This window comes from Felis catus, chromosome B1, assembly GCF_018350175.1.
Source record: "Felis catus isolate Fca126 chromosome B1, F.catus_Fca126_mat1.0, whole genome shotgun sequence".
In the NCBI taxonomy this organism is placed as follows: Eukaryota; Metazoa; Chordata; class Mammalia; order Carnivora; family Felidae; genus Felis; species Felis catus.
Window position 1 is genome coordinate 28948428 of NC_058371.1, and position 18298 is coordinate 28966725.

The 18298-nt window shown below is 37.4% G+C and overlaps 1 protein-coding gene across 6 annotated transcripts in view; it reads left to right on the forward strand.

The window, feature by feature from the left end:
- The window catches only part of WRN (WRN RecQ like helicase), a 149765-nt gene extending 139927 nt beyond the window's left edge, over positions 1 to 9838 (forward strand). For all 6 annotated transcript variants that reach the window (XM_023252444.2, XM_045055341.1, XM_045055343.1 and 3 more), the window contains 2 exons: positions 3138 to 3334; positions 8509 to 9838. In XM_023252444.2, the coding sequence (XP_023108212.2) occupies positions 3138 to 3334; positions 8509 to 8628 (317 nt within the window). In that variant the 3' untranslated portion in view covers positions 8629 to 9838. The remainder of the gene's footprint in view (positions 1 to 3137; positions 3335 to 8508) is intronic.
- The last annotated feature ends 8460 nt before the right edge of the window (positions 9839 to 18298 follow it).

The window sequence follows — 18298 nt, forward strand, 5'->3', positions numbered from 1 at the left end:
GGTACTTACAGAAATGTGTCATGTGAATATAAGGATTTTCTAATTATATCTAGAAATTATATTCAGATTATAGTACAACAACTTTATACATTTATTAATCATTAACAGTGGTTTAAAACTATAAGCAAATGTTTACACATCATACTTTTATGAGAAGAAGACATTCTAATTTCAGAAACACGTTTCAAATGGAATAAAATATCTCATTTTTCCTTTCAAAATAATTCATTGAATCTATGATGCCATGATAATTCAAAGTTATTGAACTATGTTTCCAAAGAATTCACTTGTATAATGTACATTTACAGTATGATGAAATTAAGGATGTATAGTTTATTTACCCAGGGCTTAAATACCCATAGAAGAAAATAAATGTAATATAATATAGTTGTGTTAGTTGGCTGGAGTACAGGAAATTTTGTATGGTTTTTCTAGGGCAGCACTATCCAAAACAAAATATGATATGAACCATACATGCAATTTTATTTTTTTAATTAAAAAAATTTTTTAATTGAAGTATAGTTGACACACAGTGTTACATTAGTTTCTGATGTGCAGCATAGAGATTCAACAAGTCTATATATTATTATTCACATATGCAATTTTAAGTTTTCTAGTAGCCACATTAAAAAAGCGAAAGATAAAATAGAAAAGTAAAAATAAATAGATGTATGAATTCTAATTACATAATTTAATTAACTCAATGTATTAAAAATGTTACCAATTTTAGCATAAAATCAATATAAAATTATTGAGATATTTTGTTTATTTTTTGTACTATGCCTTTGAAATTGTGTATGCACTTTATATTTACAGCATATGTCAATTTTTTTTTTTTTAATTTTTTTTTTTTTTCAACGTTTATTTATTTTTGGGACAGAGAGAGACAGAGCATGAACGGGGGAGGGGCAGAGAGAGAGGGGGACACAGAATCGGAAACAGGCTCCAGGCTCTGAGCCATCAGCCCAGAGCCCGACGCGGGGCTCGAACTCACAGACTGCGAGATCGTGACCTGGCTGAAGTCGGACGCTTAACCGACTGCGCCACCCAGGCGCCCCTGATAGTAAATTGTAATCGAAAATACTTGATCTGTATTTAGCTTTCATAAATTGACAGCTGAATAAAGTAGATGAAGATACTCAATGTGTTCCAAATGTATGTAAAATTTTTCTGATAACTGAATCAAGTATCAGTTTTCAAATTTAATTTTAAATTAAGTTTGCTTAAAATTAAGTATTGAGTTCCTTAGCCACACTAGCCACATTTCAGGTAGCTACATGTGGGTAGTGCTTATAGTATGAGATAGCACAGTTATAGAGGTAGTTTGCCAATATGTATGAAAACACAAATGGGTTTACCCTTTGAACTAGCAATCCCACTTCTAAGAATCTAGAAATCTGGAAAAATAAACGTAATGTAATGTTCATTGGAAAAAAAAATTTTTTTTTGGAAAGAAAACCTGAAGACCTGAAAGGGAGCTGAGACACAGACTTCTCAGCCATTAAGAAATTAATGAAGTAGTAAAATGGGCCAAATTTCTGTGGTGTTTGGATGGTATAATGGCCAAAGGGCAAGTAGAATTTTAGTTGGTTGATAGATTTGGCAGTCACATTGCTAATTTTATTACATTTAGAGTTAATCTTATCTTTCCAAGTTAAAAAAAAAATTTTTTTTTAATGTGTATTTATTTTTGAGAAAGAGAAAGAGCGAGAGAGGGTGTGAGTAGGGGAGGGACAGAGAGAGAGAGAGGGAGACACAGAATCCGAAGCAGGCCCCAGGCTCTGAGCTGTCAGCACAGAGCTTGACGTGGGGCTCCAACTCCCAAATCACGAGATCATGACCGAGGAGCCAAAGTTGGACGTTCAACCGACTGAGACATCCAGGCACCCCTTATCTTTCCAAGTTTTTGATTAGAATCAGTTTCACATTTTAAAACTTTAAAGTTAGAAAGAGTAGAGGCGAAATCATTGATACCCCATGGTCTTAGTTTCCATTAGCTGTGTAACCTTTTCTCTTCCTGTTGCAATTTTTTGTAACTGCAGTGTTTTTTTTTTGTTTTGTTTGTTTAACTCCAAGAGTAGCAAGATAAGATCTTTGAAAGGAGAATATAAACCTTGAAAAGTGGAATAATTGAAAGACCACCTTTTCAGGGTGGCATTGTGAATTTGAATTGGGTGTCAGAAATGTTTTATACTAGTTTTATAATTACATGAAGATGAGTGAATAGATTCTAAGCTGCTTAGTTTTAAGCTACTCCTAGAACATTTCACATGAATGTGATGTTGGAAGTGTTTGAAACATAAGTAGTGGTCTGTGGGAGATCGCTAAATAATTTGTAAAAGGTGTGAAGACACAACACACAGTTGAATCGGTTCTGTTGAGTTACAAATTAAAAATTCCTTGTTATTTCTTTCTCAGAAAACTCAGTTACTATGCATTTTAAATAGTGTGTTCTGTTATGCTACACTATCTATTGAAAGGATCTTTTTTTTATTAGCATTTTATTTACAAGTGTGATTACCTTCTATCTTAAGAATAAGTCATTTTCATGGGGCACCTGGGTGGCTCAGTTGGTTAAGTGTCCGTCTTTGGCTTAAGTCATGATCTCATGGTCCGTGGGTTCAAGCCTTGTGTTGGGCTTTGTGCTGACAGCTCGAAGCCTGGAGCCTGCTTCAGATTCTGTGTCTCCCTCTCTCTCTGCTCCTCCCCCACTCGCACTCTTTCTCTCTCTCAAAAAATAAACATTAAAAAAATTTTAAGAATAAGTCATTTTCAAAAATGATTGTAATTGATATTTGGAATTTGAAGCATAATTCCTTTAGAAACAGTTCTGTAGATAGTGGTTTCTCAGGGCACCTCACAAAAAGCAGTTTGAAACATAATTTATATGAATTCGCTGGCATTGACCTGACTTTGAGTCTTGGAGGCAAGGGCTAATTGCAGGTGGTGCAGGGGTGAGGGGAGGACACATTTTACTTAATTTCTGTTTGTAGGGCTGTAGGCATTTGAAAGAGGAACATTTTCTTTGGACACCCTCCTCCCTGCTTTCTACAAAATATTTCACTATTTTCAGCTCAAAGCTTTCTAAAATGTTCTGTGTAATTTATTTTTAAATCTTATTTTTTCATCCTTTACAGATATAAATAAAATCAAACTTATTAGAGCATTGGTTCCTAAAAACATTGACACATACCTTATCCATATGGCAATTGAGATCCTGGAAAAAGATGGTGACAACAGACGGTTAGACCAGCTTTCCTGTGATTCCACCAGAAAGAGATGTTTCCCCAACTCTGAAGAGAGCTGTTCAAGTTCTAAGAGAAGCAAGGAAGAAGTAGGTGCTAATACCAAGGTGTTAATTATATGTAGAATTTTCATACAGTGTCAGTTGGTTCAATTTGCATATTCTAATACTAGAATGCTGTATTTTTTTAATGTATAAATTCTGATATAAGGTTACTTTTTAATCTGTGCTTTATTTCTTTTGTTTTTCATAAATCTTATTTGAGGAAAGTGATTTTTTAAATGACAGAAAAAGGGACATGTAGCCCATCTATTTAGCTTTTTTGTGGATTATCAGCTTAAATTTTACGTCTACCTCATCCTGGCTATTTGTAGCCTGACAATTCTCTTTCTTTCATAGACGTAGTTAATATTGGTTTTGAGCATTTGGCAGTTTATGTAGTTAATGAAAAGGAAAACAAATTTTATTACAAATACCCCCCAAAGTCAGTGTGTCTGTCATTCTGTCATTCATCATGCTTTGTTCCTGTTATACTGAATCTTTCAGGCACAGGAGTAATTGTTGTACATGGTCCTGAGTATATCCCAGCATACTTTTTGCATGATCAGAGAAAGATCATGAGTTTAGTATTATTTTAGATGGTATATTTATTAAAATTAAATGCTTTGGAAATTATTGCTCTGCATGTTGGATGAGATGACTGTTCTTTGGTAATGATTCTATTAAATGATTGAATAATTTGAAAATTTAACCTTCAGTATCTTGTAGCTGAAATTATATGACTACATGATAAAAGTTGTGAAAACTAATAATTAACTAGAAAGCATAGTAGTAGGTGGTTGCTAATATTTATGGTAGGGCATTAGGGATTCTGTTTCAGTTCTAAGGTAGTCCTTGTGGGATTTGCAGCAGTTAAACTGCTTTCCTCAATAGTTTAAAAATGAGAGGAACTGGTATTTTTAAATTCTGTACTTCAGTTAGGTTTGCATTTAGACATGTCCTAGATAACCTAATGAAATTGGATTAAATTGGACTTCTTTTCATTATTTACACAATTGAGCTAGCTATAAGAAGGACATAAAAGAGAATATATGTTGGGATGGTGGTAGTGAAATTTGGCTTCTGTTTCCCAGCCTTTTATTTCTGAAATCTATACCAAGTGCCTAAAACCTTAATTTTTATATTTTATTTTATTAAAAAAAAATTTTTTAACATTTATTCCTTTTTGAGAGACAGAGCATGAGCAGGGAAGGGGCAGAGAGGGGGGGGGGAGACACAGAATCTGAAGCAGGCTCCAGGCTCTGAGCTGTCAGCACAGAGCCTGATGCATGGCTCAAGCCCACTGAGTTCAAGCTCACTGTCAAGATCATCACCTGAGCCGGGGCGCCTGGGTGGCACAGTCGGTTAAGTGTCCGACTTCAGCCAGGTCACGATCTCGCGGTCCGTGAGTTCGAGCCCCGCGTCAGTCTCTGGGCTGATGGCTCAGAGCCTGGAGCCTGTTTCCGATTCTGTGTCTCCCTCTCTCTCTGCCCCTCCCCCGTTCATGCTCTGTCTCTCTCTGTCCCAAAAATAAATAAACGTTGAAAAAAAAATTAAAGAAAAAATATGGAAACTTAGTTTATGAGATATACTCCTCTGCTACTCTTCCCTTTGTCTCTCTATTACTTGTCCTGCTTGATTTGATTGTATCCCAGGGGTTCTCCTAGAAGACAGTATTAGCTGGTCAGGAGTGTTTGCAGGAAGCCATGACTCTACCACTGTAGACTCCTTTTAGTCACTTGCGGTTGGGTTGGGCAGGAGCCCTCGCGTTTTCAGATGCTGTTTTCACATTAATCTACCATGGTTTCTGATGACCACCTCTGGGCTACTTTGGGGTTCTTCTCTTCTCAGGTACCTCACTGCTTGCCTCTGCTTTCTCTCCTACACAAGTGGTACTGTGCAGGCCTTATGGCTGTTGGTTTGTCCTCATGCACTATAGTTTGGATTTCCTTGGAATACCTTTAAACTTAGTTTCATTGTAAATGTAGATGATGAGTTTTTGGTTTTGCTCTCCATTTTGTTTTAATGGTGGCATTCAGAGAGATTAAAAAACGATGCTGCTGCTTCCACCATCTTCCCAGAACCCTCTCCCCCAAATCACTTTTTCCTTCTCATTTTTCTTCACTGCCTAAGAAAGAGTATATGTGATATTTCCTGCCCTGCCACTAAGTTTCACTATAAATTAAAATGTACAATATTATTTACATACTGTTTTGAGATACTCAGAAAAATGCCTTATGAGTGATATCATTATTGTGAAAATTCAGTACTTCAGAAAAATTAGAATTTTCTTAAGCTTTCTTTTTTTTTAGGCATAGTTTTTGTTTTCTATTTTTTGTTAAGAAAATAGTGCATGCTGTTAACTGTTTTGTATTCTATAACAATTCTTAAAGTTGATAGAAAACAACCTTGTGATTTTTCACTGAAAGATAAAAGTCACAGAATTTCACAAAGACTAACTTCTTGGAATCAGCCAATCAGCAATTCAAAAATAGATTTATTTACAGATTCTCATTCATAGGTAAATTGTGAGTAGAACATATATATTTCTGTTTGCTTACATATGTATGTGCACATATAATCAACAAATGAGTTACTGCTTTGTATTCTCAACTTAATATTTCTTAATAGAATTTGGAATATAAAGAAGATATAAATTCCCCCTAAAATGTTATTATAATTGCTGGGAATTTTCGTTGTCTACTGCATAAAGGAAGTAGTCACTGAAAGGCATTGTTTCTGTTAGGTGACTTACTTCTCATAATTTAAGTCTCTCCAGATACTTATTGTTGAGACTCAAAAGATGCCCTCAGTGTAAGTAAGCGTTTTCCTTCTTTCTTAGTGAAACAAGATCATTATTGTAATTGTATGGTAAATGTTGAAGATTGTATTTCATAGAAATGTTATAGAAGACAAAACACTTTTCAGTGATTTTAGCTACTAATTAATGAATGCCAAGAATAAATCAGAATGTGTTTTGATATCGTGCATTTATTCTCATTTAACATTTCTAAGTAATCCAGTGATGCTATGTACTGTTATTCTCATTTTCTATGTGAAGAAATTGAGGTGTAACTAACATTCATAAGGTCATACATTTAGCAAATGACTCAGTTAGAACTCCAACCTAGTCTGTCTTGTTTCAAAGTCCCTGTTTATTCCATGATTTTTGGCTGCAAGACTTAGGGTTTTTTTCTCTGATCTGTTACTGTTCAGATGTCATGCTCTGTTTTACTTTTTGGTGTTGTTATAATCTTAACTGATTTCCTTTTTCCAACACACACAGGCATTCAAACTATAATTGTAAGCAAAGTAGGCTTCAGAGGATTGTGATGTTAAGATCTTATGGGAAGAAAAAATATCTCTGGATCAGTTTTCTCTCTGCCCAAATGCCTTTTGTCTGTGCCACTTTATATCCCTAATATTTATTATTTTTGAGGCAAATATAGTGTCATACTGTAGATATAAATCTAATGTGTTCTCCTGGGCTTCTCTTCCTTGTGAGGAAATGGGTACCCAGGGGAAAATTTGCTATCTCAGCCTCTTTTTTTCCTTTAGCTTTTGCTAAAGGGTGAACAACTCTTTCTTTTCCATTGAATGTCTTTAATCAAGCTGAAATAGCTAGTAGTTTTTACCTTTTCTAAATTCATGGTTTCACAGTTTTCTGTTAAGGATATTTTACTTTTTTTCCCCACCCTTAAATATTTTGAAACCATTTTTAAAAATTTTTTAATTTTTCAAAAACACTTTTTTTTTTTCTTTCAACGTTTATTTATTTTTGGGACAGAGAGAGACAGAGCATGAACAGGGGAGGGGCAGAGAGAGAGGGAGACACAGAATCGGAAACAGGCTCCAGGCTCCGAGCCATCAGCCCAGAGCCCGACGCGGGGCTCGAACCCACGGACCGCGAGATCGTGACCTGGCTGAAGTCGGACGCTTAACCGACTGCGCCACCCAGGCGCCCCTCAAAAACACTTTTAATGTTTATTTATTTTTGACATAGAGGCAGAATACGAGCAGGGGAGGGGCAGAGAGAGAGGGAGACACAAATCTGAAGCAGGCTCCAGGCCTGATGTGGGGCTCGAACTCACAAGCTGTGAGATGACCTGAGCTGAAGTCAGACACTTAACTGACTGAGCCACCCAGATATCCCTTTGAAACCATTTTGAAACATAATAAAACATAACAAGTAATTTATGAACAATATATAGGTAGAGTTTTCATTCTTGAAATTAAATAAATTATGCTTTTTACCTTAAGGTAACAGACACATTATACCTTAGATGAGCTCACCTTATCATAAATCTTTCACATAGTTCAATAACTAAACCAACTCTGCTAGACTCCAAGGTATACTCCTGTCAGACTGATTTTTTTGTCATGTTAGTGTGAGGCTCTGTGGTCAAACTGAGATAACACTAATTAATACCATTTTAGGCTTATGGGACATAACTTAAAATTGTTTTATCTTTTTCAAGTGCAGATCATAAGGACACAGCCACTGCCTTTGGGTTCTTAAAATTTTTTTTTCAGGGACTTTTTGACTTAGGGTTCTGAGGCTTCATTTGGTGTACAAATAAATCCCCTAAAATTGTTAGAAGTGGATCTCCAGTTTTTAGCAGATTCTCCAAAGAGTCTTTGAGCCAAAAAACAAAAATTGTTTTCATTTATTCACTGGCTGTTTTTTGAGTATCTACTACGTTTTGGCAAGTCTGCAAGGTGTCGGTGGTTGCTGAAACCACTCTGTAGTCAGTCTGCCATTGGAGACATAGAAATATATTTTTTCAAATGCTTAATGTGATTCTGTGTGTGTGTGTGTGTGTGTGTGTGTGTGTGCGCGCGCACATGTGCATGCACGCCCAAACAGATGCCTTCCTCTGAACATTAAATTAACCATGTTGGTCAACCTAGAGCAAATATACATGAGACATAAATCTGAAATAATACCCAGTTCTTTCCTTCTCAAATGTGTGTGTATGCTTAAGTGCCTAAGAATAACAAAACAAGATGGCAGGCATTTGCCTAAAGAGATATACAGTAATTTTGTCTCTGTTTTCTTTATTTACTTTTCATCCAGAAATAAATCCTGTAGCTCTCACTATTTTGTTTTACTCAGCAAGGGAAGGGTGGTGGGTGTATATTCATTCAGTAACCTATGTTACTTTTTACAACTGACATACATTTTCAATATTATAAATATGTCTTTTTCTCTTTCTTTCCTATAGATTTCACTTGTAACCTCAATGAGAAAATTACCTGAGTGGTTTGCCAAAGAAAATGAGACTTCAGCTGAGACCAGCAAGCAATCAATGGCCAAAACAAAAAAGAGAGGTCTTTTTAGTTAAATTGGTGATTGCCAGAGGAATTATGTGTGTCTTGCTGTATTATAAGAGGGGATCTTGTTTCATTTCTGAAAATAGCGGGGGCCAACATTTCAGTTTAAAAATTATTCTAATCTCTAAAGTAAAACTCACCTATTTGTTGAACAGCTGGCATCTCCTTGTACAGTTACTTGAGTCTTCCGAGAGCCTGAGTGAGTACATCATAGAATAGAGTAATAGTTTCCTTTAAGATTGCTTTAAGAAACTCTGTTACTGCTCAGTTTTCTAATCTCTTTATTTCAACAGTATATTTGGAAATTTTAAGGAGTGGTGATTTGATATAAATAACAGATTGGTAGTTGTGTGGTGATTGTGTGTGTGATATAAATTCTTCATATATTACCAAAATTCATTCTTGTGAATTAAGGAAGCATAGTTATTTTACAATTGTCCTTGCTATCTTTAGAAGAAACTCTTACATACATTGATAAATGGTAGTAGTAAACCAGACCAGTGAAAATTAAGCATTTTGGATTCCATGTAAGTAGGGAAAAATAATATTACAAAGGAGACCAATTGCATTGGGCATCTGTGCCCTTTGATTTTATATACTACTTTTTTTATTTTTCAAATAATAAATTCCTTCATACTTAATGTTACAAAGATATATATATGTGTATATATATATTTTTTTTTAATTTTTATTTGCTTAATTACTTTGAGCACCTTTAGTTTTTGAGGATGTTGGATTCGATTCTAATACCTCTTTATGTAGTATGTGCAACTTTAGTATCAAAACCTATACTCTGGCACTGGGTTTTATAAACCATAGTTAATATAACTTTAACCAGTTCACCATATGGCCTTTAACTGACTTTTCTGTGAGTAAAGATAATTGTTGTTAATAAAGAAGAAATATTGCAGAAGAAGTAGAAAATCCAGAGAAATGAAAAAAAAAAAAAATCGCCGGTGGTTTTACCATTAGGTAATCAGTTGACCCCTTTTGTGTATCCTGCTAAACCTCTTTATATTCACTTTATTTCTTTGTTATATAAATAATGCATGAATGTATTTACTTTGTAAACACTTAAGTGAAAACACAAAGTCCTCTGTAATCCCATTTCTCACCATGTCAGTACCAGCCCCTTTCCAGAAGGTAGACCCTATTCTTGCTTTTCAACATGAATCAGAGTCCACTACGTGCAATTTCCTGCAATAAACTCTTTTCACTTAATATGTTATGAAGAACTTTCCATTTGAGTATATATATTGGTCTGTCTCATTTTTTTTTTTAATTTTTTTTTTTTCAACGTTTATTTATTTTTGGGACAGAGAGAGACAGAGCACGAACGGGGGAGGGGCAGAGAGAGAGGGAGACACAGAATCGGAAACAGGCTCCAGGCTCTGAGCCATCAGCCCAGAGCCCGATGCGGGGCTCGAACTCACGGACCGCAAGATCGTGACCTGGCTGAAGTCGGACGCTTAACCGACTGCGCCACCCAGGCGCCCCCGTCTCATTTTTTTATAGCTACATACCATTATATCTGATGAATATACTATAAAGTTATATAATCACTTCTCTCGGTGATTTTTGTCATTTTTCTAAATTTCAGATTATGTCTAGAAGTAGAATTAGTCAAATTTATATTTCACTTGAAATGCTCTGAACATTTTTTTTTTTCTCATGTCATTAAGTTGTTTTCCACAGATCCTTTTTTTGTGGCTTTCTATAGTACAGGGATTCTGAAAGTGTGTGGTCTGCAGACTTTCAGGAATCTTTGAGCCCCTTTCAGGGGACCTGCAAAGACAAAACTATCTTCATCATCTCAAGACGTTATCTGCCTTTTGTCCTCTGTTGCGATATGTGCTGAGTCGTGAGTAAAAACCACTGGTGCTTCAGTGCAGATCACGGCAGTGACACCAAATTATTGATTTTACTAATTCTCAGTCCTTAACACACTTTGCTCTGTACCAATGTGTGATGGTGCCCTCCAGAAAAAGCACTTGTTTAATTGTTTGAATTGTGAATTGAATTAGTTCTTTTTTTCCATGGAATACCATTTTTACTGAAAAGAATGACAAAACTGTGATTGGTTATTCAGACTTGGGTGTTTGGTGAACATTTTCTCAAAACTGAATGAAGCCACCCTATCACTTCAAGGAAAACTGATGGTTATTTGTTGCCAGTGATAAAATTTGAGATTTCTGGCGGAATTCATAGTTTTGGAAAACTTATGTCTGCTACTAGGAATTTGAAAGCTTCCCATAATATAAAGACTTTTCTAATGAGATGTTAATCCTGTGATTAATACATTTTTTGTTATTGTACAATGGTTTTTGTCAACATTTAGAAGATCTGGATAACTCAGTGAATTAATATTTTCTGGATGACTAATATATGATCTTATAAAATCATGCATGGGGGGTAAATGATTCATTCAAACCACACAATAGCCCAGTGGATTTTAATGTAGCAGAGTAGGAAAACGTTCATTTATACTTTCAGATATAAATGTTTCAGATTACGCACTGCACCCAATCTTTAAGAAACTATAGGTGTCCGGGACACCTGAGTGGCTCAGTCAGTTAAGCGACTGACTTTGGCTCAGGTCATGATCTCAACGGTTCATGAGTTCGAGCCCTGCGTCAGGCTCTGTGCTGACAGCTCAGAGTCTGGAGCCCACTTCATCCTGTGTTTCCCTCTGTCTACCCCTCCCCCTCTTACACTCTGTCTCTCACTCTGTCTCAAAAATAAATAAACATTAAAAAAAAATTTTTTTTAATAAAAAAAAAACTACAGGTGTCCAGCTTTGGTATAGTTCCAAAGAAGCGTGTCTATAATTATCTCGAAAAGCTATTAAAATACTCCTCCCCTTTTGCAACTACTTGCCTGTTTAATGTCATACTTTTCTTCAGAAACATCAACCAAAAGAATGCATATTGAAACAGACTGAATATAGAAGCAAATCTGAGAATCCAGACACGTCTGTTAAGCCAGACAATGCCATTCTTCTCACTATTTTGTGGGGGATATTTTTTAAAGATGTATTTATGTTACCATGTGATGGATTTACTGCTGCTTTTTTAAAATTAATAAACATTTCTTTAAAATTTCTCAGTTTTAATTTCTAAAATGGTAAATAGTGATAGATATAACCAACATTAAGAAAAACTCTTTTGGGTCCTCAGTAATTTTTAAGAATATAAAGGAGGTCTGAGACATATGCTGACATAGTATTTTCTTATATACACATACTATGAATTATTTAGCTGATTTCCTATTGTTGCACATTAAATCACACCCAATTTCTCTCCTATTTTAATGCACTGCTTTGAACATTCTTGAAATATGGTAAGAACTGATTAAGAACTGATGAACTGGACTTTAGTCTCCCAGTTGTATCATCATTCTTCAGCAATTCTTGGGCCACAAGCTGGCCTCAGGTTCATTCTTAAAAACAAAGGGTTTCTGGGGGCACGTGGGTAGCTCAGTCAGTTAAGCATTCAACTCTTGATTTCAGCTCAGGTCATGATCTCACAATTTGTGGGATTGAACTCTGTATCAGGCTCTGCACTGACAATGTGGAGCCTGCTTGGGATTCTCTCTCTCTCTCTCTCTCTCTCTCTCTCTCTCTCTCTCTCTCTCAAAATAAATAAAAGCTTAAAAAAACAAGGGGTTTCTTTTAGGGTATTTGTCTTATGCTATCTCCTCTACAAAGTATTCATTAGGATCTCTTTGTGTTGTTTGTCATTTGGAATTTTGATTATGGAGTCAGACAACACCCTGACATTTATTTAGAATTTATTTAAAAAAAAAAAAAAACCTGTGTTAGAATAAGAAAAGAATATAGAATAGTTAGAATAAAAAAGAATATAGGATTCTTCCTGTCCAAAGAGGTTGTAATAGAAGTAACTAAGAACATGAAAGATCCAGTGGCATGGCTATAAAGTCATTTTTTTTTAATGTTTATTTATTTTTGAGAGAGGCGGGAACTGAGGAGGGGCAGAGAGAGAGAGGGAGACAGAAGACCCAAAGTGGACTGTGCACTGACAGCAGAGAGCCCAATGAGGGGCTCAGTTCATGACCTGAACTGAAGTCGGACAGTTAACCGACTGATCCACCCAGGTGCCCTCTAAAGTCTTTTTAGAGATGACTAGACATTTATCTGTCTTACGGGAAGCAAAGAAATGCAAAATCAACAAAAACACTGAAGAGAGTTCACTGCAGTCTTAATGGAAGCTGAAAACTTAGGAGTCTTGGCCACCTGAGAAAGTGCCACATAATGAATTTTTCTTAGGAAGGCAATCCAAAGATCATTTGGGATAAAGTACATACATCCTTACTAGGTAAATGTATTTAAACTTTGGAAAAGATTAAAAATAAGTAGAACATAAATTAAACCTTTGGTAATAATATTTTAGGATTAAGGAATAATAGGTATATATTTGATATTGTGAGCATTTGAAACGCTGGAGATAATTTAGCTTTTAGAGGAACAGCTTATTCCTGTGACTTCAATTTAAAATGTATCATTGAAAAATTAGCATATGCTTGTTCTTTTAAAGTTGAAATTATACCAAATTTAACACATTATTGGAATATTTAATAAGAATTAAAAAATTTGTTATTGCATGAAATTCTATCACCAACAAATTACACTTGTAGGAGAAAGAAAAAAGATTTAATATTATGCTTACTGTTAATACTAGGGGTAATATTAATGTTAGTATCCATTCATTAAACCCAGAGCTTTCATTATTTTTCAGAAAATTAATGAAACTTCAGCCTTACATCCAGCTTCATCTTCTAACTCAATTTAAAAGGAATAATGAGAAGCGTGTACTCAGTTATTCAATACTTCTGCATTCAATAAACGTTGGCATTCATAGGATGCTAGATAATAGACTGGCTTCACAAGGAAGGAACAAATAGAAGAAGAAAACACAACATGGATCCCATGCTTAAGAGACGAGAAGATATGCTCTGTGAAGAATTAACAAAAAAAAAGCATCTCACAAAAGTATTTTCTTACAAGAAGCAAGATATTTTGAAGAAGATATTTACATCATGAAGTCTATAAGATACAAGAAAACAATGACCAATGTGAAGGAAAAAAAAAAAGGAGACCATATAAAGGAATCATGAAGCTGATCATTCATTAAGCATTTGCCGTGGCCACACCCTGGGCAGTTAGCCTTCAGTACAACCTGAAGTTAGAATCATGTATTTGCTTATATTTGTGTAAACAGAATGTGAGGGTGGGGAAAAGAAAGATCACAATATATGTATGAATATGTAATCAGGTGGGGTTAGGGGCCATGTGGGACTTTCCTTATTATTTTTAAACTTTGACTGAACTTAAAGTTGATAAAAATTTTAAATTCAGGCTGTTTCTAGCAGGTGTATGATGGCACCTTTTTAGCAAAGTGGCATTCCTGCTTCTTCCCCATCATCCCCTCTGTGGGAGAGGAGTATTGGGTGAGAGAGAGAACTTTCACAAGGGAACACAGTTTGTGGAGGGCAACAAACTTTTCCTCTTCTATTTACACCAGAAAGGAGGCTTTTCACTTGAGCCTTCCATCCTTATTCCTAGAAGACTGAAGGTGTTGGAACAGTGCACTAGATTAAGGAGTGTGATCTCTCTAAAAGCCTCTGAGCTGCTTCAGCAGAATACCCGTTGATCCTGGCACTTGATAGAGCAGGATTATGACTGCAGATGCCAAGGGGACAGCTTGCTCATCACCATGTGGCACAGCACGGATGTGCTGATTTTCTGTGGGTTGAGTGAGTGGACTTCCTGGAAGGAGCCAAGTTTAAAGGCCATTCTGAGAGTACCCTCAGAAGAGGGTCACCTATGGGGTATGGAAATCCCAGCAGCAAGAACACACTTGGCAGGAGGTTGGAGAAAGGTAATCCTTCCCCCCAACCAGACCTGCAGAAGGACCAACTAATGCACCCCTAGAGAGCTGGCATTTGGATATCTGCCAACAGACTGAGCATCTGCCAGTCAATTAGCCACAGAAGCAACCAAAAGGGAATAAGCAATTCTGCTAGTCAGTCATCAGATTTTCTTCCTCCTCCTCTTCCCAACCCTAACCTCAAAGGGTTAGTGCATGGAAGGGGGAGGTGACATGGAGGAGATAGCTACAGCCATCAGTCTAGCATGAACCAGGGTTGGGGTGGAGGTAAGAGGAATTTGAATCAGATGTGCGATTGAAGATGGAAAACTGAATTGAGACTGTTCCAATATCCCAAAGAGATGGAAATTAAGCTGAGATATAAAAGGAGCAACTACCCAGTGGGACTAAGGGGTATTTGACACTTGGTAGGAGTTGCGAAAAGTAGAGGTTTATGTTTATACATATATCTTCCCATAATATGGCTGTAGGAGGGCAAAGAAGTGGACTCAAACACTCCTAATGGTTAATGACATTTCTTATATTGGGGGAGTAGAAGGAGAAGGGTGGAAGGGCCAGATATTTACATTGTTATAATCTCTTAGATCTATATTGGGGTGCCTGGGTGGCTCAGTTGGTTGTGTCTGACTCTTGATCTCGGCTCAGGTCATGATGTCACAGTCTGTGAGTTCAAGCCCTACGCTGGGCTCTGCACTGACCGTGCGGAGCCTACTTGGGATTCTGTCTCTCCTCTCTACCCCTCCACCACTTGCTCTGTCTCTGTCTCTCTCTCAAAATAAATCTAAAAAAGAAATTTAAAAAATAAATCTATATTGCTTTTTAAATTAAAGCTAAAGTAGGAGGGCATCCCAGGATGATGGCACAACAATAGGTTTGCTTCCGCCTGGTCCCTGTTTTAACTTCCACCTGCCTCTTGCTGGCTAGGACTGGCAGGTGAGCAGGGTCTCAGAGTGCTGACTCTTGCTGGTGAGACCAACACCTGGAAGTGGGGAAAGCTAGGTCAAAGGTAGGAATGTGAAGGATACCAAAGAGATGCCTGGACATGCAGGGGAAGGTTGGTCTAGGTTTTCTGGGATGCCTCAGACCTTTTGGATTCCAAAAGAACAGATCAAATTCTTTTCATTCTCCAGGCAGAAGAACTCCATGAGATTGAGAGGGTCAGGGGCCTATCCTATTGCTTTGACAGGTATCTGATGACCTACCTCCTTTGAGACTTCTAGGCAGCAAAGCCTTAGTGAGAGAACATCCCCTGCCTTTTCCAAGAGGTGAGGAATCCTTAGGGTCAGGGATCATCCTCCCTTGAAGCCCATACCTGCCCCCCTTTCTAGACCATGTTCCCAGTACATAGGACCCAACAGTGCCTGGCCTAAACATTTCTGAATCCCTAGGAGCCTCTGACCTTGGTTTAACTCTTTGGTGTGCTCATTTCTCATCATGAAGGGTGGTTAGAAATGGCTATTTGCAGGGGTTATGGACAAGGCTTGGATGTCTAGGCTGAGTGTTCACATGTATGCACAGGAGTTCTTTGTGGTAAAGAAAAGAGCCAAGGGCAGGAAGAGTGAGCTCTGTCCATGAGTGGATTCTGTGTACACAAATAGCACAGTTTCCCTTTATAACTTCCTCTGGACTTTAGTAGGTCAGCATATGTTCAATGAAGTCTGTTTTTACTAGCCGTTTTACTAGCTATGTGACTTTGGACAAATAGACATTCTGAGACTCAGACAATTTGTAACACGAAGAGAGGTTGCTGGGATTAAACTCAATTCATGCAGACCATTTGACAATGGTTGGCATACATAGTTGGTATTCACCCAGTTGGAGCTGTAGAAATTTCTAAGGGAAAAGGCAGACTTTGTCCTGGGTATCCTGAGGAGGCAATCTATCTCCCTAGACGTTACTTGGGCACTACTTGGTGAAATCACTGTGGCCCAGTGTGTGCCCCTATTGTTCTTGCTCAGAAATTTGGGGTGTCCACACCCAAAAATGGATCCTTCTTTCAAGAGTAGATTCAGGCTCTCGTTCAAGTTGACAGAGATGGAACTAAATATTCAACAAATTATGTGGAGTACCGGCTGTGTGCCTGGCACTGTCCTAGGTGCTAGGGATACAACAATGGCAAAACAAAACATGTTACATGGTAAACATTACATGGTGATAAGCCATAGGAGGACAAAGCAGGGAAGACAGTAGGGAGTGTTTCAGTCTGGGTCAGAGAAGACCTTGCTGAGATGTGAACTCTGGAATTAGCATGGATTTGGCAACTTTTGCTGTGACCTTGAGCAAATCAATCCTCTGTAAGCCTCATTTATTAGTAGCATTTTAAAGAAGAGGAAGCAGTCTTAGTTGGAGAATTACACAAAGTACAGCATTTAGCATAGTTCTTAGCACTGTGGGAATAATGAACGTTAGCTATCTCATCCTTTGCCTATAGGAAAGCTATGGGAAAGCCACATTATAATCAGAAGATTGCCTAGTGGTTCAGTCAAAGAGAAGGGAGTTGGGTAATTTTGGCATTTAAAGAAAGGCGCCAGGTAGATTTCCTGATGTACTAAAGTAATTGTTACTTTTCATTTAACAAAGGATACAAAGGGATGGGCATTCCAGAAGCTTTTAAGAAAATAACTGGAATAATAAAATATTTGGAAGTTGATGAGATATTCTGGTTCATGAATTGGTTTTCTGTGAAGACAGCCTTAACATTTTTGAATAGAAATTACTTTTAATTTCCTCTGGGTTCATTGTAGCTGATTAAGTGTAGGGATATTTAAGCTTGGGAGTGCTGACAGTGCAAGACAGAAACAAAGAGGGAGAAAAAGGCATCTGCTAGAACTCTGTAAGCCTTAGAGAAGATATGGGACTTGATAAGCCGCCCAGACCCTCTTTGACTTAGATCCTAATGGGGCAGTTTAGTACTTTTATTGACTCACTTGAATTTCATACAGTTTTAAGCATCCACCAAGAATCAATCATCAGTTTATTTCTTTCTTTTTCTCCTGTGGCTCATTTTCACACTGGGAGTGACGGAAGGAATATTTACCTAGCTGGTGAAAGAGCACCACCTACTGGTAAATTTAGGTAATTTCAGGTTTATGGTACACGGCGGGGCGGGGCGGGGGGGGGGGGGGGGGGGATCGTTTGTTATGGTTTTGGCCGAAGGTTCATGGCTACTGTGTCAAGACGGAAAGGAAGAGGTGTTTACTCTGGGCCAGTTTCTATGAGTCACAGAGAAGCTGGAGTCTGTTCATTCATTTACAGAGCAGCAGGCATTTGAATTAAGCCCGTTCATCAGTTCCTATGCACAGGGCATAATAGGCTTTACTGTTCTCAACTGGAAATTTTCCACTGATACGTATTTAGAAATTTTTGTGGCTCCTCACAGTCCAGAAAAGGGCTTCTTAAACTTTCTTCTCATCTACCACACCATCCCAATGTAGAGAATCCCACAGCCTTATAGAATGAGAACGAGGCTTAGTCCTCATTTGACAAATGTGATGATTATGTCTAGTCTCCAAACCTAGATTCTAAGTGTCTTGAAGATAGAATAATAGCACTCCTGTAGAGAGCATCTCGGAAGCCTAGGGTAAGTACTGTACTGTTTATCATCCTGGATGAGACCTGCCATCAGGCCACCCATCCCCAGCTGTGATAACTGCAGTCTCAGGATTATCTTGTTACGGAATGAGTTGTGCTCCCCCCAAATTTGTATGTTGAATCCCTCAGACTGTGACTATATTTGGAGGTCGAGTCTTTCAAGGGGTAATTAAACTGAGGACAT